Source organism: Equus przewalskii, chromosome 26 (assembly GCF_037783145.1).
Source record: "Equus przewalskii isolate Varuska chromosome 26, EquPr2, whole genome shotgun sequence".
NCBI classification, from domain to species: domain Eukaryota; kingdom Metazoa; phylum Chordata; class Mammalia; order Perissodactyla; family Equidae; genus Equus; species Equus przewalskii.
The window spans coordinates 26,490,306-26,516,349 of NC_091856.1; the positions used below are offsets into that span (position 1 = coordinate 26,490,306).

Sequence of the window (26,044 nt, forward strand, 5' to 3'; positions counted from 1 at the left end):
ATCAAAATATCTATATAGTTTTAAAAGAGAAGGTTGAGATTCACTGTAACATATGGAAGCTTTTATAAAGCTACATTGAGTACAACAAATAATGTATTATTACAAATATAAACCAATAAAACAGTGAAGGAAAATAGAGACCTAGAAACAGACATGTTTATAATGATGACTTGGCCTCACCATCACTCTGTCAGCTGGATTCAGAAGGCAACCATGTACCAGACACAGTTCACTCACCACCAACTGAGTGAAAGAAAGAGTGCAATTATGAACTAACTCAATCCAGGGGTGAAAATTCATGTTAAATGATAACTTTCAGTGACTACAGCTGAGTAGCCAAGTGGCTCCCTATAAAGTCTGGAAGCATATATCAAATCATGATACTTATGAATGCTTTACCATTAGGTCTCCCAGAAACAAGTGAAAGATAGTTTTCCACTTAGTCCTGGAGGCCGAAGGCTTTCTGCACAGATTCCAGCAGAATCCCAGAGATCCAACCCTGACTCCACAATCTTCAAGGATTGTGGAAAATCAGTGATGGAACGCTCTCTAATTTTCCTAACATTCTTCAGATTATCTGGGTCAGTTTTACTTGAGGAGACATGCAGAACTGTGACTGTGTAGTGTGATTTCCATAACAACATTGAGCCTTCCACATCCCTACCGGAAACACCACCCTCAATAGGCTGCTGGTATCTGAAATTCTTCTAGCAAGAGAAAAAAGGGCTTTAAGATCCCCACTATAGATTCAATTTAAAAGTAAATAGTCCTAGGAGAGAGAGCCTCTGGCCAGCACTCTCACAGACATAGAATGTCTGGGAGCTGTTTGTATTTGGGGACCAGGTATGGATGGCAGAACAAGGGCATTGACCTCCTCAGACAAAGCGAGGGTGGGATATGGATGGGGATTACAGGCAAGATGAAAGCAGAGGCTGTGGACACTGAGAACAAATTTACTATCTTTCTAGTTTGGCTGAGATGACTGCTGCAGGGCTGGAAATAGTTGCATTGTTAATAAAATCTAATTTAGCACCTAATTTCATCAGGTGCTTTTCAAATACTGTTCACTTTTTCTCACAACATTTCAACAGGGGCATTCTGGTACTCATTTTAGAGAGGAGAACATTGGGACTCAGTGATGAAACTTGCCCAATATTATAGCACTAGTATACCTTGAACCCGGGATTTGATCCCAGGTCTATCTGGCTTCAAAGACTATATTATTCCCACAATGTTACATGCCTTGTTTAACTGTATCTCCAAGCAAGACAGTTCTTCTGCCTAAGAACACTTAAGAATTTCAGGAAATAAATCAGGAAGTTTGATGATCAATGAAAATCTTTGGATTCAAGATAGATGCCTAGATGGTAATATCAATAATAATTATAACAATAAAATTGTAACAATTATTCGTTAGTCACATATTTACTGTGGGAATAATATAGACCAGATGCTGTGGCATATATTTCATATCATATCAGCTTAAGAGGACCACAAAAATGGCATTATTCTCATTCAACCTGTTGGAAATTAAGGCTTAGAGAGTGTAGGTAATTTGACCAAAATCATTCAGCATGAAAATGATGGACAGATCCTTCAATCCCAGATTTACCTGATTTCAAAACCATGTTCCAACCACTATGCTATATTGCCTCCATTAGAGCATAATTTGATGAAAAAGAGACATGTGAATATGTTCTCCTCATTAAAGAGAAAAAGATGGGACCCGCAATTTTCACCAAAGCCTTTGGATGGATGTATTGCCTCAGTCCTTAGGCAGATGATCAGAAGTGAATAGAGAAACGAGGATACCAGCCACTGGATTTACAAAGATGACTGCTCATAACGTGAATTTCCCAAGACTCCAGGACACAAGCAGATCAGACTCTGGTCAATGTTTTTGATGGACCACCTAATTTCTATCAATAAGGCAAAGGTTAAGGCAACTATGGTACACATCCATTGGAAGTAATATGACATAGCCAATAAAATGAGTTCATCAAAAGCTCATGATATAATAGTTGAAATAACATAATAGAAAATTACATATATGTATCTTTAAAATTATTTGCAAAATTACAGATTATTATTCTTATTATATTTAATGCTTGAAAGTTTTGCTCATAGCTTGGATGCAGGCCAGATATTCACCAAAACTATGAAAGAGATAACATTTTCCTAGACAGGAAAGTACAAACCCCATGGAATTATAATTATTGTGTCTACATAAGTTATTCAAGATGACACAACAAAATTGTATAAATTGCCTGCCACAAATCTGCAAGATTTTGTAACAGATCATTTACACACACACATGCACACACGTATTGTTGAATGAAGTCTATAAATACTGTCCTTACCTAACTTGGGTGTGAAAAATTCAAATACTGTCATCTCTGGGGCACAAACTAATTTTTCATTTTCTCTCCAAAAGACTGAGAGCTGGGACAAAGAAAAAAGTCACAAGCTCAACCCTGAAATGAGAATGCGGTACATGCTCTCTTTTTCACGAGATCCTGACAATGACAAAGGTATCCACTTTTTATGAGCCAGTCTGGGAACTCAGGGGACCTAGGCCACAAATTGTTGGTGAGGGGCAATATGGGAGTATTATTGCATTTTCTGTACCCATTCCCAGGGGAGATGTGCCTTTGCTGGATACTAAAGATAGTCAACTCGTTGAGGAATATAAATAAGGACCTTTATTATTTGAAGATTCCTTTATTTTTACAAAATTTTCACATCTATGAGTTCATCTAATCCTCACAATAATTCTTGAGGAAAAGCATTTTTATTTTTATTGTTTTTGAGTGGCTCAAAAGAAATTGGCAAAAAATGAAGATTCAAATCCAAACACATTAACTTCAAACTGAAAGTCTAATTCCATTGCACTGTGATCCCTCCCTTGTAATAGTGGGCTCTGGATCATATGGGCTTCTTCCTTCCCGTATTCAATCCAGAACTGGAGAGGAGAGTTTCCACCAGTCCCTAGGGAATAAAAACACTTGTCAAGGAATTTTCCTTCCTATAGCAGCTGTCTAATAATTGCCCCATAGTAAAGCATCACTACTGAGAGATGAGATCCACAAGTGGACAAGGCTCTGCAGATGCCCTTGGGTAGAGGGAACCTGGAGGACGGTGGCCCCAATACGACCATAAGAAACCAGGATGCCTAAGAATGGAAGCACAATGGTTGTTAATCCCACAGTAAAGATTATCAATTGGTTGAGGGAAGTGTCTGAGCAGGACAACTTGAGTAGGGCATCAAGGTCACAGAAGAAGTGGAGGACAGTGTAGTCAGCACAGACAGACAGCTGGGCCAAAACATGAATGCATGTATTGATTTTTTTGTCAGTTATGACACATACTCAGGGCTCAAGATATATTATTTAACCACATTGGAACATACTCAGGGCTCAAGATATATTATTTAACCACAAGAATGAGTGTGAGAAGTCTTTGGAAATTTGTTTCATTCAGATTGGCAAATATAGAGAAGAGAGAAATGTTTAACTGGAGGCATTTTATTCATTATTTTTCCCAATAATTCATTCATTTATTTACTAATTCATAAAAATATTGTGTGTCAACTATGTGGCAAGGATTTTGTGAGTAGGAGGAGTAAACATTTGAAAACACAGATTTTTTTTTCTTTCAGAAAAGCTCCTAGTGTAGTGAGCAAAATAGACAAGACAATGTGTGTCTCAAACGCTGTAATGAAGGTGGGTGCTGTGTGCTATGGAAGCACAATGGAAGAGTATCAAACTCAAATTTAAGGGGTCAGGTAAGAGTCTTGTAGGAAGTTACATGTAAGCAGATTCAAGAAAATCAAGACAAGTAAAATGTGACATGAACAGCATAAAAGCAGATATTTGGAAGGGATAAAAAGAGAGAAATAGGAAAAGACCTGGAGAGTAGATAGAATAACAAATTTGGGAAACTGTTATTAGAAAAATTAGAATATCTGAAATGTACACTTCAACAACGGAAGAGGTTTGAGATGAGGCCAGAGAAATTAGTAGAAATGAATCATGCAGTACTGTGGAAGCCATGCTGAACAATTTGCACTTTATCAAAAAGGAAAAGAAGAGCCATAGAAGAATTTGATCAGAATATTGACAGTGTCATATTAAAAACTGTCACTATAGATGAAGAATGGATAATTACATTGTGTTTACAGTGGGTGGAGGAAATGTCAGCAGAACAGGAATAGAGTGGTTGGATGCAAGAGTGGAAGCAAAGTGACTAGTTAGGAAGTGGTAGCAGCCATTTGGGTAAGAGATTATGGAAGTATGTCTAACAGAGATAATGGAGTTGGAGAGAACTAATTGAATTTAAGTCTCCTTTAGAGTTAAAATCTAAGGGATGTGGTAATTTTAATGTGAGTTGATTTTGATAGACTGTAGAAAGTGAGGAAACAAAGGAGTTAAAAACTTATCTATATGTATGGTTTGTACAGCTGGGTGTATGTTTGTGCTATTCACTGAGATAAGGGACATAGAAGTAGAAACAGATTTGAGTTTTTAACACACTGTGTATGAAGTACCCATGGGTCATCCTTGGAAAAAAAATTCAGGAGACAGGTGAATATATCTTGCATACAGATAGAAACTCACGGGTTGTTCACAAAGAAGAGGATAAGATTGCCTAAAAGAAATAAGCTGAATAAGAAAAGTTGAAAAAAGAGAAGAAGAATAGAGAGACAAGAAAGAGGAGAGGAGAGAAAGAAAAGCAAGGGAAGGGACTGGAATATGGCTGACTCTTTCTTCAGGCCTTACTAAGGATAAACAGGATCACAAATGCTTCTGACACTCAGCACCATGTACATGTAATTGCAAGGGAAAAGTATTTGGGAAACACAGATCTCAATTGCAAGCTCTGCCAAAATGTGTGGACCCAGGCTATTCACTTAATTCCTCTCAGCCTCAATTTCTTCTTCTGTGTAAATGGAAAAATCGTAAAACATCTAACATATTTTTGATTTGAAATAAATGAAATACTAATTTTGGCCTAGGATTACAACTAACTGAGAATAATGAGTATTAGCTTTCCACACCTATGCATCAGAGATTAATTTTGATGCAGAATTTACACAGATAACTCTGAATTATGGTGACGATGTTAGCATGGCATCTAGATCATATTCCCAATTCAAGACAATCAGGTTTCTAGGATACAGCAACGCATCTTCTCTGGCTTGAGCTAGAACCAAATCACTAAGGAGCAGTGGATGAGTGCGTTGGTGGGTGGGTAAATGAGAAAGGATCAATCAGAAGAATATCTTACTCTCTATTTGTTTAATATTCTCTCAATGAGTGACCCTTAACTTGGAGCTGAAGAAGCTGCCATTTATCATCCCAGCTTTTGTTGTGTAAAGTCAAAGAAGGCCCCCTACCCTTACCCTGTCCAATTAAGTTGCAAGCATGGAGCCATTTTGTCTGCAGGCTCAGTCTCAATCAGTTCCAGAGCCAAAATCCGAACAGGTTTTGAGTCTTTCTCATTGTTCTAAATAAAGTACACCTTCGTTGGCCCAGATTGGCATCTGAGTTAACAACCGTTGCCAATTTCTTTTTTTTTCTGCTTTTCTTCTTTTTTTTTCTGCTTTTTCTCCCCAAATTCCCCAAGCACATTGTTGTATATTTTAGTTATGAGTCCTCCTAGTTGTGGCATTTGGGATGCCGCCTCAGCATTCCCTGATGAGTGGTGCCATGTCTGCACCCAGGATCCAAACCAGCAAAACCCTGGGCCACCGAAGCAGAGCACGTGAACTTAACCACTTGGCAACAAGGCCGGCCCCCCAAGAAAGATTTTTAAAGAAGAAGCTATAAATGAAATCAAGAGAGAACTTAAGTACTCATAAAATTTACTTTATTTCTCACTAAGGATAAAAAGTAAGAATTAATACCAGAAAAATAGCGAGCCTTTCTTTATCTTATAGATTCTGTAATTCAATAGCCTTTTAGCAAGTTACCTACTCTATCTCAGGCAGTGCCTAGACCTGGTCGTACAGATCTGGCTAAAGACAAGACATCCACGCTAAAGAAGTGAACATTCTATTAGTATGGAGACAGGCAAACTAAAAATATGTGAGAGTATAAAAATGCTTTAATATAATAATACCACTAAGTGTGCTTATTATCATGATTACTCTATGTCAGGCACTGCATTAAAAGCTTTACCTGTATTATGTCTTTTAATCCTCATAAAAATCATATGAAGCATATACTGTTATTATACACATTTTTAAGTTGAGAAAACTGAGGCTTAGAGACAATGACATAAGTATAATAAATGGTAGTAGCACAAGGGAGGATATAGTTAATGCTGCCTGGATATCAGCAGAAGTTTTACAGGGCTCTGAAGCTGAGTGTTGAAGAATTCTCAGAATTATGACACATAATGGGAGAAACAGCAGTCTAGGCAGGTCTAGGCAGAGGGAACAGAATGAACCAGAACATTGAAATAGCATGGTAAGCACAGGGAAATATAAAAGAGAGTGGTGTCACTAAAGCATATGTATGTATGAGTTGAGGAAGCATCAAGAAGTAAGTCTAAATAGGCAGACAAAGACTATACTGTGAAGGGGCTAGGGTACACTCTTAAGGAGTTTAGATGTTGCAAGTGAGGGGGTACCATCAGCTGGGGGTGGGGTGCAGTAGGAACTAGGCCTGGGGAAAGTTATTTTTGTGTTTAAGAAAGATTACTCAAGTGACCACATATGCGTAATGGGTTGGAGAGCCTGGAGACGGGCTCAATTAGAAAGTCATTGAACGTCCAAGTAAAAGATAATGTGTGCCTGAAAGAAGACAATGGCAAAAGGATAGAGAAGAGAATAGCTCTGAAGGTGGACTAGAGAGATCTTGGTAACTGATGAGTAATTGATAGGAAGTAGAAAGGTATTGGTAATTGATGGAAAGTAGGTGGGAGAATGAAAGATTGTTCTTGATTTCTGGCTCTGTGAACTGATATTTAGAACAATATGGAAAACTAGGCACTTTGAATAAATTTGATAGGTTTGACAGTCTTAAGGAAGTAAGGAAACAAGTTTCTGACAACCTGATTTTTAAAAAATGGTTCCGGGGCCAGCCCAGTGGTGCAGCAATTAAGTGCACATGTTCTGTTTCGGCAGCCTGGGGTTCCCCGGTTCGGATCCCTGGTGCAGACATGGCACCGCTTGGCATGCCATCCTGTGGTAGGCATCCCACGTATAAAGTAGAGGAAGATGGGCATGAATGTTAGCTCAGGGCCAGTCTTCCTCAGAAAAAGAGGAGGATTGGCAGCAGTTAGCTCAGGGCTAATTTTCCTCAAAAAAAAAAAAATGGTTCCAAGCAAGAGGAAGGCAAATTCCCTAAATAGACAAGGGGCACCAGGAAGCTCTTCATCACCCCCCTGCACTGATTCTAATTATAAATACATTGTACTCACATACAGTACAGAAATGCAGAGATTTATAAATAATTTGTACTTCAGTGTGAATTATTTTAATGCCAACATCATAAAAGCCTTAGCTGAAATGGGTAACCTTCAAGGAACAGAAGTTTGAACTTACAGATTGGCGGTGGGTTTAATAGGATGAATTAAGGGAGGAACAAATTTGGAACTTTGAATACAGTGATAACTATTTTGGCTGGATGGAATCTAAGAATGTTAGACTAGTGAACAGTGATGGACAACAGTGTACTTTGGTGGATCTTTGTACACCCTGTGCTGACCTAATTCCCAAATGCCGCAGAAAAATATTGTTACTATACGTATTTGGGGAATATTGGGAAAACAAAAATGGACACCCACTCTCATCTCCTAGTCTGCTTGGACCTGTGAGAAAGAATTTAAATACACTCCCAGACAGGGTTCAATCATGTACTGTACTGCTGATGTATTCAGATTCCCTTTGGGTCAGAATCTAGAAGCAAACTGGAAGGCCATCTAGAGAAAGCACCATATAGAGAAACCATCAAGTAAGGCTGATTGGGCCAGGTTGAGTGTCAACTTCAAGATGTCAGAGGGGACAAGGATTGCAGGTATGGTGTGACACTGTATCCAGTAATCTCACATCTCAGCCTTCCTCATGTCCATGAACTGCATCATCAGGGGCCTTAAAACTCTGCCCAGGGACCCTCTCCTGAAAGAGTTGATCAGGAGAAGTACAAGATATTTCCTTGCCAGTTCAAAGGACTAAAGCAAGCCAGAGGTTAGTGGCTCAGAGGAGACTGTCAGTGGTCCATCATCTGTAGAACAGTAGATAGTGGAATGAAAGGAGAGTTTCAGACTAAGGAGATGAGAGAAGAGGACTCCAGGGATGCAACTAGCTCCTGACCTGATTGTATGAGAACACTCTCCTCACTCTATTAAAGGACTCCTAGAGAGAATATCTGGAAAGGAGATCTAGAGAGAAGACCAGAAGAAGTCCCACTCCAGGTCATCAAAAACATAGATTCCTAAAGTACTAAGATGTGGCATGCTGCTCAAAATGATTCACATTTGTACTCAAAATGCTCAAGCCTGGGACAGTTTGATTCCATGAAAGATGTTCAATAATTATTTGTCAAAAAATATAGGAATGGTGAAACATTTTTAGATATTGAGTCTGAGAAACAACCTGCATTAGGGAGGCGGTTTTAGGCAGCCAGTGGACACTTGTTCATACTAGAAGGATATGAGGAATCAAAAAGTATACGGCCCTTATTTTTTTAAGAATAATATTTTTTTATATTTATAAGAGTCTTGGAGGCAGAAGAAAACATATATACATTTAAACATATTTTTTCTCTCTCAGCATGTAATTTAAGCTGCTATTTCCCCTTTTAGATCTGAAGGCAAATAAGAAGAGAGTTGCAGTGTTCACACTTACTAGTCACACAAAGGATGTTGGCATTAAACATTTCTCACCAGCACAGGAAAAACGTGGCACGAGGAGCTCTAACATCTTTCCTGGTGAAATCTTTGCAAACCTTGGGAAATGGGGCAACGAGCATGGAAATATAAAGATTGAATTCCAATCTTCTGATGGGGAACTCTTGACCTATTCTTCACCTCCAGAGATGTAACCTCCATCCTTTATTTCTTTTGTATTAATCTCCATTTAGTGCTATGAAATGGACAGAAGCTCTCCAATTTTTATGACTGACTAATAGTCTAGAATGAAAATGTCATGAAAATGGGGACTTTGTGTTGTTCAGTGCTCTATCCCCAGAACTTATAACAGCTCCCAGCACACAGGAGGTGTCAGGTAAATATTTTCTGAAAGAATGAAACTCAGAGAAAAGATTTTTAGTCTTTTTTAATGGGAGAAGAGATGAAGAGCAACAACAGTAATAATAATAATAGCTATCATTCATTGGAAACCTACTATTACTGCCATGCACTGCTTAATGACAGAGATATGTCTGAGAAATTCATTATTGGGCAATTTTGTCCTTGTGTGAACATCATAAAGTGTACTTACACAAACTTAGATGTTGTAGCCTACTACACACCTAGGCCACATGTTACTAATCTTATGGGACTACGGTCATATATGCGATCCACCATTGACCGAAACATCATTGTGTGGTGCATGACTATATTAGCCACTATACCAGATGCATTCCATAGTTTATCTCAATTAATCCTCTAAGTCACTTTGTTAGATAGAGATTATTATCTCCACTTTATAGATGAGAAGTCTAAGGCTCCAAGAGGTTAGTTAACAGGACTACAACCTTATGGCTAGCATGTGGGAGACACACAACCATTGCCAAGCCTGTCTGACTGTAAGGCTATGTCTTCTCATTAAAAGTTGCTATCATTGTATCTAAGAGGAAAAAATTTTCCTGCGACTGAGGAGCCTCTTAATGGCCCCCTGCATGTCCTTGTTCCTTAGGCTATAGATAAATGGATTCAACATGGGGGTCACCACTGTGTACACGGCAGCTGCAACAATGTCCTTCTTTTCAGAGGCAAGAGAGGGAGGGCACAGATAGGCACTGAAGAGGGTCCCATAGAACACACAGACAACACAGAGATGGGAACTGCAAGTGGAAAAAGCCTTGCCTCCCCAACCAGGGGTTCGGACCCTCAGAATGGCTGATACAATGCGGATGTAGGAGATGACAATGCATATAAAGGGAATGATGAGTACTGTGCCTCCTAATGCAAAAAGCATCAACTCGTTGATGTGAGTGTCAGAACATGACAGCCTCAGGACAGGAGTTACGTCACAGAAAAAATGAGTGATTTCCCCAACAACACAGAAGGACAGCCGAGCCATGAGGAGGGTGTGAGTCAGGGCAACAGTGTGAGTGAGGACCCAGCACAATGCCAGCAGCATGGCACAGACTCGGGGGCTCATGACTATGGAGTAGTGGAGAGGGTGGCAAATGGCCACATAGCGGTCATAGGCCATTACAGCTAGGAAGAAGCTGTCCAGGTCACCAAACATCAGAAAGAAATACATTTGCGTGAGGCAACCAGCATAGGAAATGGTATACTGCTGAGTTTGTACATTTACAAGCATCTTGGTAACTGTAGACGATGTTAAACCTATATCAACAAAAGATAGGTTGGCCAAAAAGAAATACATGGGCATGTGGAGATGCGGGTCAGAGCCAATGGCCAGAATGATGAGCACATTCCCAGTCAAGGTGACAAGATACATGCACAAGAAAATTCCATAGAATAACTGCTGTTGGGGCTGGCCCCGTGGCAGAGTGGTTAGGTTCGCGCGCTCCGCTGCAGGCGGCCCAGTGTTTCGTCGGTTCGAATCCTGGGCGCGGACATGGCACTGCTCATCAGACCACGCTGAGGCAGCGTCCCACATGCCACAACTAGAAGAACCCACAACGAAGAATACACAACTATGTACCGAGGGGGCTTTGGGGAGAAAAAGGAAAAAATAAAATCTTTAAAAAAAAATAAAAAAAAATAAAAAAAAAAGAATAACTGCTGTTGCTCTGGTGACTCAGATATTCCTCGGAGGAAAAATTCAGAGATGCTAGATTGGTTTTCCATGACACCGCAGGATCTGGAAGCTAAAAAGTTCAGTTAGAATCCTAGATTTCAAAGAAAATCTAACAACTGGGAGAAGATATTTGCGAATCATGCATGTATCCAAAATATGTAAAGAACTCACAACTCAACAACAACAGAAAATCAAACTACCCAGTTGAAAAATGGGCAGAGGATTTGAACAGACATTTTTCCACAGAAGATATACAGATGGTCATCAGGCACATGAAAAGATGTTCAACATAATTAACTATGATAGAAATGCAATGAAAACTACAATGAGATGCCACCTCATGCCCATCACAATGGCTCTTATTAAAAAGACAAGAAATAGTAAGTGTTGAAGAGGATGTGGAGAAGAGGGAATCCTCATTCACTGCTGGTAGGAATGTAAAGTGGTGCAGCCACTTGGAAAACAGTATGGAGATTCCTCAAAAAATTAAAAATAGAAATACCATATGATCCAGCTAGTCTACTTGCAGGTATTTATCCAAAGAACACAAGAACACTAATTTGAAATGATAAATGCACCCCTTTGTCCACTGCAGCATTATTCACAATAGCCAAGGATTGGAAACAACCTAAGTGCCCATCAACAGATGAATGGATAAAGAAGATGTGGTATTTATATATGATTGAATGCTACTCATCCATAAAAATGATGAAATCGTGCCACTTGCAACAACATGGATGGACTTTGAGGGCATTAAGCTAAGCAAAATAAGTCAGACAGAGAAAGCCAAATACCATATCATTTCCTCATACAGAGAAGATAACAACAACAACAAACAAATGCATAGACACAGAGAAAAGATTGGTGGTTATCAGAGGAGAAATGGGGTAGGGAGTGGACAAAAGGGGTAAAAGGGTACACATGTGTGATAACGGACGACAATTAGACTTGGGGTGTTGAACACCATTTAGGCTTACAGGGAAGTCAAAATATAATGATGTACACCTGAAACTTACATAATGTTATAAACCAATATTACCTCAATAAAAATTAATTAAATAAATGCTAGATTTCTTCTAGAATCTAAATGTGCTGACTCTAAAATCTTCCAATTCCCAATTCTCCCTTTAAATTCATTTTCGTCGCCAATCCTGGTTTCACCCCCAATCTTACCCTATGTCCTTCCTTTCTCTCTTTTTTAGGAATATCATAGTTTTTTTCTGTCCTCTCTCTTTCCCTCTGATCAATCTTTTATACAGAGAGTACTCTTCCAAAAAGGCTCTGGGCATGTTCAGCTCTGGTATTACCAAACCTTGGTGAGGTCTACAGCCCCATGTCAATTTCATCATTACAGTAGCATGGATACATGAATAAAAAGAGATGAGCTAAATCTTACGTTCTCTTGTGAAGTAGTCTCAAAATCTGTGCAGAATTCTTTTAGGGGTCAGCCCAGCGGTATAGCAGTTAAGTTCACATGCTCTGCTTCAGCGGCCTCTGGTTTGACGGTTTGGATCCCAGGTGCTGACCTACACACTGCTTGTCAAGCCATGCTGTGGCAATTGTCCCTCATATAAAGTAGAGAAGGATGGGCACAGATGTTAGCCCAGAGCCAATCTTCCTTAGCAAAAAAGTAGGATTGGCAGCGGACGCTAGTTCAGGGCAAATCTTCCTCAAAAAAAAAATCTTCTTTTAAAAAATCCTCACAATGCCCCTTGCAACAACATGGGTGGACTTTGAGGGTATTATGTTAAGAGAAATAAGTGAGACAGAGAAAGAAAAACACCATGTAATTTCACTTATTTGTGGAAGATAAACACATAGATAGGGAGAGCAGATTAGTGTTGACCAATGGAGGAGGGGATGGGGGTAGGGAGAGGCATAAAGGGGCACACATGTATGGTGATGGACAAAATCTAGTCTATTGATGTTGAGCACGATGCAGTCCGAATTGATGCAGACAGAATTCAAGCCAGTGGCATTGTATACCAGAGACTGCATCATCATCAATCAATACAGATAGAAAGTGATTTTTCTATCACCACATTTATATTGAATCTCTCAATAGTCCTAGTTTAATGTCTTTAGCCTCACTTGCCCTTCCTATCTTGTACACTTTCTTTTATAGAAGAACAATGAAGTTTAAGAACTAATAGAACCTACAAGATCGTCTGGTCCATAGGTCCCCAAACACTGGTCTATGGACCAATTGATCATAATCAAGTGAGACGACTCAAAAATACAGAATCCTCATACCTACTGAGTTAAATTTTCTAGGATACGGTCTGGGTACCTGTGTTTAAAAATGAAAACAAAAACTAAACTCTCCTCAGGCACCTTGATGCTCAAGAGGAATTAAGAAAAATTAACTTAGTTCAACTCTTCCATTTAATTCACAAATAAATAAGCTAAGGCTCAGAAAATTTAAGTGATTGAAAAGTTTACCCTGTGCCTTAGGAAGACAGTGTAGAAATCCAGGGTATCCAGGCTCTCCAACTAGCACACTCTCTGCTAAGTCAGCTATCTTTCCTTTTGTCATTTTTTACCAATATCTTATAGATCTAGATATATTCTTATTCCCATTTTCTGTTTAAACTCCACAACTAAAGAAAAACTTACCTCCAAATCAATAGAAGATTTACTGAAGCATCGGCCATATTTTGAAGTTAATACTTCAGACTTTAGCAAAAGCACTGTCTGAGAACTATTGCATGTTTATCTACCACTGAACCCTACGCTAATTGAGGAACATATCTTAGAGCAATAAAACTTTTTCTGAGAGATCAGAAAGTTACAAGCTAAGTTATTTTCTCCTCTGCTCCACCTCTTGGTGGGGAGTATAATGCCTCACAAAGACTGACTCTTCTTACAGGGCACATTTTAATACCCATGTCCTGGAGGGCAAGAAACTCTCTTAAGACTCAACTGATTGTATCTCTCTTCAAGAGGAGAGTAATGTAGAGCAGCAGACAACTCCATGCTTTCCAGACATCCACATTCTGCCTTCAGTGAGTAAGTCCATTCATTTCCATTGAGGCTCTCATGAGTACTGTAAGATATTTTAGGGCAGAGCTGCATCTCTTTCATTTTCTCTGTTGATGTATAATGCCTTGACCATGCTATTCCTATAGAGGTGTCTCAGTCTATTGCATCAACCAGTTAACATCAGGAAACCTCTCAAATCTTCAAAAAAAAGTGTCCACAGTTGTCCATTATAAGCCTAGTTTTTATGTTTTGTCCTTTTTATTTCCCTCTACTCAAGGGTCCTATGCTAATATCTCTTGCCCTATCCACTGGTTCTTCATTGCTCTTAAAGAACTTCTCATCTTTCATCCTGTCATAGCCTCAGAAAACTCTGTAGATCCTAGAGACAACAACAAGGTGCTTCCATGAACCTTGGGGCAACCTCGCCTCTGTCATCTCAGGGTGATGAGGTCCCTTTACTTACCTCCACTGCTTCTTCATCTACTATGTCTGCCAAAAAGTAAGAGCTGGATTGGACATGATGGAGAGAGTATTCCAAAGGCAGAACTTGCCTGCCTGCCACTGTTTGACTCAAATTTGTCTTCTTACTCTTACCCTGGTTACCGAGAAGAAAGTATTGGAGATGTCTTTAATTTTGGAGGCAAGAGGGAAGAGTTCAGATTCTTCCTTACAACATTTGTCATGGATTAACTGTAATCAGGGGTCAGAGTCAAGAGTAACAAATAACAAAATTTTATAACTATGTAGGGTGATGGATGTTAAGTAGACATTGTGTTGATCATTTTGCAATCTATATAAATATTGGATCATGTTGCATACCTGAAACTGGTATAATGTTGTGTGTCAAGTATAGCTCAATTAAAAAAACAGAATAATAAATACAGATGACAAATACCTGGAAGCAAAAGTCAGGTTTCTAAATAGGTTATAAATAATTTCAAGGGGGGAAAGGGAGAGAGAGAGAAACACTAGGATTCCAGATGAGGAACACAAGAGATCAACAATGGATTGCAAAGCCAAGCCAAGGCTAGATCTGAAGGGGATGTTGGAGTATCATAGTTATGTTTATCAGCTGAAACAGAGAAGACCCGAAAGATGAGGGTCTGTACTGAGTACTTAAGATGATCTAGGACCAAAGCTACTCTGCCCCACTGAACCAAGGTCTTCAGAAATTTTGAAGTATTTTGTATTTCTATTTTGAAACCTGAACTGAGAGACTCAGAAACAAGAAGCTACTGGATCTCAGGCTAATACCAGGAGGAGGCTGAACAGGGCTCTGCTTTTGGCTTCTACAGACAGGGAGTCATGGGACAGAGTTCCTTAGAGCCTTGTTAGTGTTAACACTCATAATTGCCCAATTTTCCCTCTGTATCTCTCATAGCAGACCAAATTAGTATGGTGATGGCTTCATTAAAAAACAAAGTGGAAGCTTTACTTCTGTCTCTATCTTAAGTGGCAGCATTAAGGAGTTATGCTATTTGTATTGATTTGTAACCATAGTCCATGGCAAAAATGCAATTTCTAAGTAAATAAACTTCCTTGCTGCCCCCTTGCAACAAGATTCCTGTCCCTAAACTCCTTCTTTAAGGAAATCCAGAAGCTTCCAAAATCCACATCTACAGAGGGTTTAAGTGGCATATGCCATATCCTTTTTAAAGAATTCTCATACTTCTGTTTAAAAACATTATATTGAAGTCATGCATCTAATTCCATTCTCTGCTAGGAAAAGTAAAGTGATTTTTAAACAAGACTTAAACCCAACAAGGAGAGAGAATGGAAAGCAAACATCAGTAACAAAATTTTTGTAGTGGAAAACCATATGGATAAGGGAGTGGTGATCACGACAGTCTTAATATTGCCTTCAACTTGACTAAATTTTATATAGCTTCTTCTTGACTGTGGACCCCTAACCTCTGTTTTCTTAGAGCTTTACTTTAGAAAACTTGCAATGTTAAATTTCTTCTCTGCCTCCTTTAGATGTAAATCTTCTCCTAGGTTCTTAGCAGTTTCACAATTTAGGAATGTCTTTCTCAAGTGCCCGGGAGCCATACCTTTGAAATGTAATCAAGACAACACACCTATCTCTAGGTCTTTATAGGAGGGCAGGAGCCTAACTTAGCAAACACGGATGGCTTTATCACATTGACCAAACTTCTCTCTAATGCCGTCCTTTAGTACTTTTCTACCACTTTGTCCAGGCACGTAAAAGTCTTCCTGCCTTTTGTTTCTGTGGAGTTGAGTTTAATCTCTCTCCCCTGTTGCAATAGTCTGAATAAAGTCTTCTTTGCCTGTACTCTGTGCAGTACAATTTTCCTTTGATGGTGATAAATGAATTAACAGAGTTGGAAAAGCTGAATCCTAAACTGACAATAGATAAAATAAAAGAATCAACCTTGTGAACACCAAGGAGTTCTCAAAAGACCCAGAAACTGGAAGCCCTTGGAACTTCTGGATCTGAGAGTAAAAGGGAAATAAACAATTTCAGAAAAAGTTGGAACCCTAGATTCCCTTTTTCACTCCATACAACTAGAATTCTGTCCCTCTCTTATCACAGCAGAAGCTGTGAAGTTTAATTTCTGGTGAAGGTTGAGACTGGGGGTTGCCACATACAGCTCAGATTAGTGAATCATACACAGGTCAGGGGAATTACAAAATTATATATACACATCAAATGCTGAATGCTGAAGCCCACAGCCCTTTATCAAGATTTTGCTGCCAGACTTATATCTTGAGTCCAGAATATTTTAAGAATTTTCTTTGGAGTCTAACTAACTAAACAGGAAAGAACTGAAGATACTGACATTGGGGGTCCCTTCCTCAAAAATGGCTTCCCAGCAAGATCATCCTACAGTGAAATTCAATGTTTCAGCTGCATCTATAAGCAGAGAGCTTCCAGCCAGTCTCCAAAAATTTTATTGGCTTATGGCATATATCAGTGAAGCACATAAATCTGAAGTGCACAGCACAATTAATTTTCCATATATATATTCACCAATATAATCACCCCCACAAATCAAGATTTATAATATTTCTATGAAGCCAGACAGCTCCCTCTTGTCCCTTCTGAGGCAGTATCCTGACCACTCTTGTGATTCCTATCACCATAAGGTTAGTTTTGTTTGGTTTTAACGTCCATGTAAAAGAAATCATGCAGTAGAGCTCTTGGATCCGGCTTCCTTAGAGCAACATTACATCTGTCAGGTTCAATCATGTTGTGGCATATAGAAGTTTGTTCTTGTTATTGCTGTACAACATTTCATTATAAAAATAACCCATACTTCATTCATTTTTCTGTTGATGGATATATGAATTGCTTTCAATTTTTGGCTATTATGAGTAAAGTTGATAGGAGCATCCTCAAACATGGCTTTTGTGGGCCATATGTACTTATTTCTCTCAAGTATACCCCTGGAAAAAGTGATATTTCTGGGTAATAAAGTAAGCAACATTTAGCCTTACTATCTGTAGACAAACTATTTTCCAAAATGTTTATACAAATTTACACACTCACCCCCAAAAATTGAGAATTCCAGTTGCTAAAAATTCGATACACTAGTGTCAGTCTTGTTTGCCAACATTTTACTACAAACATTTTTGAACATACAGCAAAACTGATAGAACTTTACAGTGGATACCCCTATACCAGTCACCTAAATTTAATCTTTAAAATTTTATTATACTTGCTTTAACATTTATCCATTTATCAATAACTTTATCCATTCTGTAATCTATCTTATTTTCATCACCATTGATTGCATTAAATCAGTAGGTTAAGTGTTGGCAAACTATAACTCATATCCCAAACCTGGCTCGTTTCTATTTTTGTACAGTCTGAAAGCTAAGAATAGTTTCTAAATTTTTAAAAGATTGAACAAATAAAAAGGAGAATAATATTTTGTAACACATGTAAATTATATAAAATTCAAATTTCAGTGACCATAAAGTTTTATTGGGACACAGTCGTGATCATTTGTTTATGTATTTTCTATGGCTGCCTTTGTGCTACAATGGTAATATTGAGTAGTTGTGATAGAAACCACACAGCTTACAAAGTCTAAAATATTTATTGTATTACTCCCTACAGAAAAAAAAAAATGCTGATTCTTGCAATGGATCAACTAGAGGATAACAGAAATCTTAACCATATTGAGTTTTCCAATCTATGAACATGGAATATCTTTGTATTAGAGTTTTCCAGAGAAACAAAACCAACAGGACGCACATATATATAAATATATATGAGAAAGAGGGGGAGAGAGAGTGAGAGATTTATTTATTTTAAGGAATTGGCATATGTGATTGTGGAGGCTCGGTAAGTCCAAAATCTGCAGGGTAGGGAGACAGGCTGGAGACTGAGGGAAGAGCTGCAGTTCCAAAGGAGGTCAGCTGAGAGAATTCTTTCTTGCTCTAGTGAGGTCAGTCTTTGTTCTATTAAGATCTTCAAATGATTGGATGCGACCCACCCATATTATGGAGGTTAGTCTGCTTTACTCAAAGTCCACCATTTAAACACATAATATATCCATAGCCCTGTTGTCCCCGTTACATGCAAGGCAGATAATTTCTTCCATTCTGTGGCTTGCCTTTTCATTTTCTCAGTGGTGTGTTTTGATGAATAGAAGTTCTCAGTTTTAGTGTAGAATAATTTATCATTTTTCCCCCTTTGTGGTCACTCCATTTTGTATCTTATTTAAGAAAAAATGTTCTATTCCAAGGTCATAAAGATCTTATTTTATGATATTTCCTAGAAAATGTGTTGTTTTATCTTTTACACTAAGATCTACAAGTGTGAATTAACTATTTTATATGGTGCAAGATAGGGATTTCCCCCCCTACATGGATATCCAAGTACCCCAGAACCAATTCTTAGAAATATATCCTCTTACAATTGTTTTGCAGGGCCACCTTTGTCATGACCAAGCATCTATATACGTGAAAGTCTGTTTTGAGTGTCTCTATTTTATTCCTTTGGTCTATTTGACTACGTCTGAGCCAGTATCACTCTAATATAATGATCGTCTTTTTATGTGATAAGCGTTGATCTTCTGTGGAGTAAGTTTCCCATATTGTGCTTCTTTTTCAAGTCAGTTTCAGCTAATCTTGGTTTTTTGGCTTTCCATATAAGTTTACGAATCAGAGTACCAACTCCTCCAAAAATACCTGCTTGGATTTAGAAAGGGATTTGACTGAATCCATTGTTTAATTTGGAGAAAATATCATCATTAAAATATTCTATGTTCTAATCTGTGAACTTTTGTGTATATCCTCCCAATCATTTATGTCTTATTAAGTTTCACTCAATATGTTTTATAATTTTCTGTGTAGAAGTCTTTCACATGTTCATTGGATTTATCTTTAGGTATTTGATTTTTAGTGCTAACTTAAATAAGATCTTTTTGAAAATCATTTTTGTAGCTATAGTGGAAATACAATAGATTTTTGCACATTGATCTTGTATCCAGAAACTCTGCTGAACTCACATTAATTATAATGATTTATGTGCAAAATTTCTGGATTTAATAAATTTAAAACAATGTTATCTGTGAATAAAGGCAGTTATGTCTTCCTTTCAAATCTTTATGCCTTTTTTTCTTTTACTTGCTTTACTGTATTGACTAGGAATTCCAATAGAGAACTTGTAATACTGGGCATTCTTGTCTCATTCAAAATCTCAGGGAAAAAGAATTAAATGTTTCATCTTTAAGTGTGGTGTTTGCTATAGTTTTGGTAGGCACTCTTTATCAAATACAGAATGTTCTCTTTTTTTCCTAGTTTGCTAAGAGTTTTTATTTTTGTTTTTTGTTAATTATAAATTGATGCTAAACTTCATCAAATATTATGTCTACATTTGTTAGATAATCTTATGATTTTCTACTTCATTCTATTAATGCTATAAATTGCATTAATTGGTTTAGACTCTTTAAACAACTAGGCCTTATTGAAAGAAATCCTACATGCCATGACATACATTAATTTTTATATCTTGCTGTATTTCACTCACTAATGTTTTGTTTAGGATGTTCATGAGTGAGATCAGGCTCTAACTTTCCTTGTTTGTAACAAACTTTTCAGATTTTAGTATTGCAATGGCTATTCTGCATGACCACCAAGGTGGGATCTTATATAGGGACCAACAATCAAATTTGTGAGCCACAAGATGCTTCACCCTGCACCAAATTGACATAGCTTTCTAGTAAGATAAATGATGAATAACATATTATGCGCTGCAATGGAACTATAAAAGTCTTGTTTATCCCCTGTGGATCTTCCTATGTCCACAATAATTTCATCCTAGAATGAGAATGCTTAGGAGACATGAGACAGACTACTCTAGGTCAAGAATTGCACCAGATCTGTGGTCCCTTTGGCTTTTATATCTTGATGATTATGTAGCCCTCTCTGGGATGTATTTCCAGCTCATATTTTTCTGTGCAGCTGCCTCTTGTCAATTACTGGTTACTCAATAGGCAATCTTAACAAATAGGCATAGCATTCTGGTTCACTACATAGCAGGATCCTAATTTGTCTTATATCTAGCATATGCTTATAGATTCTTTGGAACCAGGAGTCAAATCCTCAGATTTTCTGGAGGATAAAGAAATGATTATAACCCACCTATTAATTATTCCTTCTAGTTTTCCTCTGACAGTTTTCAACACTTCTTTGTCATACCTACCTCAGGCATTTAAAAAATAATTCTTACTACAGTAACTTCTACAATATTTGATGTACAAAATGGATGTTTCAAAACTCTGCAACACTAAGACCTCTATGAGCCAGTAAAGAATTGGAATTCCTTCCCAACAATCACATCAAACTATCAGTACACTCTCTTAGAAGATTTCTGACATATCTTTTTCAATTGGACTATTTCTCTCTTTCTTTTTTCTCCATTACCATCCTCATTTTTAATAGGCTTCAACAGATACATTCAGTTGCATATATAACTTTGCTAAAGCTAAATTTACTTCCTTTACTGGCCAATAAGTATCCATGAGTATTACATCAATTGGAAATTTCAGTTTGAATTCCCAAAAGCTCTTTTAATTCTGGCAACCATTTTACACGTATGTTACGTTTTCATTTATTTTTATAAGTTAGTCTTAAAATTCTTTATTATGCCATATACCTGTGGCAGACAGATTAAATAATGTTTAACACATCCACATTAGTTATTATAACAATGCCAATTTCCTATTCTTGCCAATAAAAATACCATTTTCTCATATAATATTCATTTCCCATAACAGATGTATTGCCCCCGCTCCGGACCTCTCTCCTCCATGGAGGGCTCCTACCTTAGGGTGGCTCCCGCCTGGCCAGCTGAGAAGCTCCGCTGCTCCCAAAGGTTGCTTTTTTCCTCTCCAGCCGGAGTTACTGCCTCTTTTGCCTTCGTCAGGACTGTCCCTTTTCATTAGGGTTCTTTTTATCCAATTTTCAGTTTTCAATCCAGGGTGATTCTTCCCAAAATTGTTGTAACCTGGTTGTGTTCGTGGGAGGAGGCGACTTCAACGTCTGCTCACAGCGCCATCTTGACGAGATCCTAACAGATGTAATCAATAAAGGTAATTGCTTAGGTCATTGTATTAACTCAAAATTTAGTTATCATTGTGGAGCACTGCCCATCTGTCTCCCATGGGGATGATCTAAGCTTGATCATTAACCTGTTAAAACTCTAACAATTATATCACAGAGAGTTAAGGTTTCTTTCTACTTTTTGATACTGTGGCTCGGGGGAGTATCAGTAAATATCAGGCTTACCAGTAAAATCTAGCTATAGTTTAGGCTGGCCTAATGTTCTTTCCTCTTGCCTGAGCCTGTGACACAACTGGCCACTGTAGCTTAAATATGTCAGATGCTATTGCTATCAATATGGCAATTACTTCTTCCTAGGTGAGAGTATGCGTTTTCTCTCATAGTTATTGACAAGCAAGTTGCTGAGTCAATTTAGTAAATGCATAGTCCATTTAAATATTGCTTCATCATATTTCTGGGCCAAATGCCAAGTTCAGTCAGTTTCTTGGAAGAGGACCCCCTCTAGTGACCATTTAGACCATAATAGTGAGTCTCCAGGAAAGTGATTTCCACTTGACTCAGCACATTTAGTCAAGTTCCCAACTCCCTAAGTCCCTCCTCTTCCTCTGGGTCAATGTCATGTGATCAAAGTCTTGTTGCCATGACTGTTCACAGCATGAGACTAACTCAAGTACACTATATGCATCAAAAACATTTTATGCTCCTCAAGGGATTACCAGGTGAGCATATTCACTTAGCCAGGACAGTATCCCAAAGCTTTCCCACAATCTTCATGTTTGTTTGTTTTGGAAGTTCCAGAGTGAAATCATCATTGATATGTGACAACTCTGTCATGCCAACATTCCCTTCTTGGACATCATTGTGATTCCTTAAATGCCTCTGGTATACTTTTCCAACCATATTCATATCTAATGTAGTTAAAAGAGCAAGTGAGATTCTTACATGCTGGGCAGACAACAGCAATGCATCTCCCTCATACTGAGGTACTTGCTTTAACCAGGGTGTCATCCTGCTTTACAGAAACATAACATAGCAGTTGTTAGCTGACAGTCACAGTATATCCAGTGAGGCTCAAAGGCAGGAATCCTCTTAGGGCTACAGAGAATCAGCATGATAAACACAACAACAAAAAATGACTAAAATGATAATCTCAATCTATTATTATCTAGGCAGAGCAACAAGGAACACTGATTGATGTCTTCTTTCCAAATTGTATACATACAATCTCAGGAAATAGTTGTAGTGTGACTTTTGTCCACCCCTCCTTTTCAGGGGAAAATGAATCCTGGGACATGTTCTTGTATTGACCATGACTCAACACTCCATATGAGAGAAACAAGTGAGAATATTACTCTCTTGTTCTGAGGTAGTTTCTCAAGAAAAGAATGATGACTCCCTTTTCTGCCTTTATTTCCCACTAGGTGATTTCATTTCAACTGCCACAGTTCTCCCACTTTTTCCAATTGCTTCCTGTCTTAACCCAGACTGGGCTTCTCTGGATAGATGTTTCTGGGTCAGCTATACTGACCTCTACAGGGATGTAGCGGGATGAGGCTCTCCAGAGCTGCTACTTTGTCCATTTCTAGGAAGGAGTAGAAAGGCAAAGGATGAAGGGGCCATCTCTACCAGGAGAGAGTGAGGTGTCACCCGTAGTCAGTCTCAATTTAACCCCACTAGGTGAAGTCAATGTCACCTTCATTTTTCCTTTAGGAATATGTGCAAATTTAGAGGAATTTAAATAGAATTCTGAGAAGCAACCTCACCTTCTGTCTAGGCATGCGAATGCTATCCTAGACTCAAGTCAATTGGATTCACAAGAGAAAAAGAAATTTTGTGAGATGGAGATAGTTTTTGTGAAGTAATCGGTAGCATCATCCCGCCCCCTCTCATTCCCACCTCTGCATCCTCCAAAATTTCCAAAAATGATCCCCTTATACTATCCTTTATATTCAGATGAAGCACGCATTTGTCTGGTGTTAACCTATATTGTGCATCAGTGCCCAATAGCCCCAAAAACCTTCACTTACTATCTCCAGGTCGTCTAGCTTCTATTAAAACTGAAGCAAGGCTGGCCCGGTGGCACAGCAGTAAAGTTTGCACATTCTGCTTCAGTGGCGTGGGGTTTGCGGGTTCGAATCCCAGGTGTGGACCTATGCACCTCTTGTCAAGACGTGCTGTGGCAGGCATCCCACACAAAATAGAGGAAGATGGGCATGAACGTTAGCTCAAGGGCCATCTTCATCAGCAAAAAGAGGAGGATTAGCGGCATATTTTGGTTCAGGGCTAATCTTCCTCAAAAGAAAAAAAACCACAACTGAAGCATAATTTGCATCTGGTAAAATGACTCAAATCTGAAGTGTGTAGCTTTCTACTCATGATTTGTTTATCTATTTCCTGTTTGTGTACATTTGAGTTGTTTTTAGTTTGTCCTCTTATGAATAAACCTGCTATGATTTTTTGTACCAATTTTTTTAAATACCCATAGGGTAGTTGCATCTTTAATTTTGTTAGCAATTGCCAAACTGTTTTCCAAAGTGATTGCATACTTTTACCTTCTTACCATCAGTACATGAGCGTTTTCAGTTGCTCCAAATCCTGCAAAACTTTTGTATTGTCTTTTTAATTGTAGCCTTTCTATTGAGCGTTCAGTGGTATCACATCGTGATTTTAATTTACATTTCCTTGATAAGGAACAATGTTGCTTGCCTTTTCACGCTTGGTATTGGACATTTGAGTATCTTCTTCTGTAAAATGTCTGCTCAAGTTTTTCCACACTTTTAAAAGTTGAGTTGTGTGCTTTTGCTTATTGATTTGTATGAGTTATTTGTATATTCTGCATATGTCTTTTGTTTTATGTATACATTGTGAATATTTCTCCCCTTTCACTTTCTTAAGCTATCTTTTGATGAATAGAAGTTTTATTTTTATGAAATCCAATTTAGTAATTTTTCATTTATAGTTAGTCCTCTTTATTTCCTCACCAAGAATTCTTCACTCATCTCTAGGTACAAGTACATTTTTGTATATTTTTTCTGTTTTCTTCAAGAAATTTTATAGTTTTAGCCCTCACATTTAGACCTATGAGACACTTTGAATTAATTTTCGTGTGTGGTGTGGAGAAAGGGGTCAAGGTTTGTTTTTCATGTGTATATCCAATTGTTCCAGCTGGATATACTGAATGGGTCCTCCTTTCACCATTAAATTTCATTGACACTTTACCAAAAATCAAGCGATCATATAAATAAAGATACATTTCTGAGCTCTCTCTTCTGTTGCATTGATCTATTTATGTATTTTTATACAAACACTGCACTATACTAATTATTTTAACTTCATGCTAAGTTCTTGAAATGTGGTAACGTGTCTAGTACAATTTGGTGGGTTTTCTTCAAGGTTGTCTTCGCTGTTCCAGGTCATTTTCATTTCCATTTCCATTTCAGAATTGACTTGTCAATTTCCAAGGACAGCGACCAGGCTCCTGTTCCCAGGCTTGGAGTGAAGTGGTTAGAGTCAGGGTCTGCTCTCCCAAAGCCTAAGCTGTGGCAGCATGGCCTCATTTGCTGTAAGATATCTATGGACTGTGGTTAGGGACGAAGATCACAAAGGATCACATTAAAACGACCTCTAGTTTCTCACTGAAAACGCCTGATGCAGTTGGACGATGCAGATATGTCTTCAAAGTTCCAAAAGGTTTGGTACCTGGAATGCTATATCCTATCAAATTATCATTTAAGCAAAAGAGCCAAGTAGTGATGTTTTTCGGATATGCAAGCACCTAGAAAGTTTTTCTTCAGCTGGTGCCTTACAAAGAATGTCTTTCATTGGTCATCTGATTTATTAATAGTTTTAAATTCCATGAGCCATAAATATTTATTTGAACTAATCCAGACATTACAAATGTGTATAAAGTGGAAATTTTCTCCCTGTCTGTCCCCCCATGCATTTCCATTCTTACTCCACTGACTATACACACACATATATTTATACATTTTAAACATAATGAATTCATACTTTTATACTTTGTTCCACATATTGATTTTTCTACTTAATGACTTTTCAAGGAGGTAAAGGGCATCCATTTGATTCTTTGAACCTGCTGCATGCATACCATTATATTCTATGTAAATAATCATAATTAATTTCTCCATTCCCTATTGATAGGAATTTAGATTGTTGCCAACTTTTATCTGCCATAAACTGAGGTCCACCGAAAATAAAAGATATCTCAATATTCAATATACATTTATGACAACATTTCAATAGGTTAGGCTCCGAAGAGTGAGAGTTCCTAAAATAAAATATTAAATTACTTATTTAAAAAAACTTTTGCTTTTACTAAAAAAACGCCACTAATATCAGATTTTACAAAACCTTTTAAAATTAGAATCAACTATTTTTAAACAGATAACTTTAGGGATAGATGGAGGGAAGAAAAGTTCCAACCTCCCTGGTATGGAATGGATACATTTCATGTTATCACTCTTCATGCTTATTCTTTATGGCCATTAGCATTTTTTAATTATATGGTAGAAAAATAAGAGGAAATTAACAAGAAATAAAGCCAAAGCAATACAATAAAGTAAGAGT

General features: G+C 37.9%; 1 protein-coding gene and 1 long non-coding RNA gene across 3 annotated transcripts in view; one reads left to right on the top strand and one right to left on the bottom strand.

Moving 5' to 3' along the window:
* Positions 1-6,394: 6,394 nt before the first annotated feature.
* Positions 6,395-26,044, top strand: part of LOC139079710 (uncharacterized) — a 121,227-nt gene continuing 101,577 nt past the window's right edge. For both annotated transcript variants that reach the window (XR_011533575.1, XR_011533576.1), the window contains exons 1-2: positions 6,395-6,470; positions 24,898-25,147. This is a non-coding gene — a long non-coding RNA (uncharacterized lncRNA). The remainder of the gene's footprint in view (positions 6,471-24,897; positions 25,148-26,044) is intronic.
* Positions 9,794-10,989, bottom strand: LOC103555878 (olfactory receptor 1N1). Its single transcript, XM_070596364.1, has 2 exons — positions 10,913-10,989; positions 9,794-10,652 (listed from the first exon to the last, which is right to left on the bottom strand). Exons 1-2 carry the CDS (start codon positions 10,987-10,989, stop codon positions 9,794-9,796), a joined length of 936 nt encoding a protein of 311 aa, XP_070452465.1.

What these genes read in the sequence shown, in the direction of transcription:
- LOC103555878 (XM_070596364.1), bottom strand. Translation starts at nt 10,989, where the DNA reads ATGGAAAACCAATCTAGCATCTCTGAATTTTTCCTCCGAGGAATATCT. An exon ending in GAGCAACAGCAGTTATTCTT is followed by an intron (nt 10,653 to 10,912) that starts TTTTTTTTATTT and finishes GCAGTTATTCTA; the next exon opens with TGGAATTTTCTTGTGCATGT.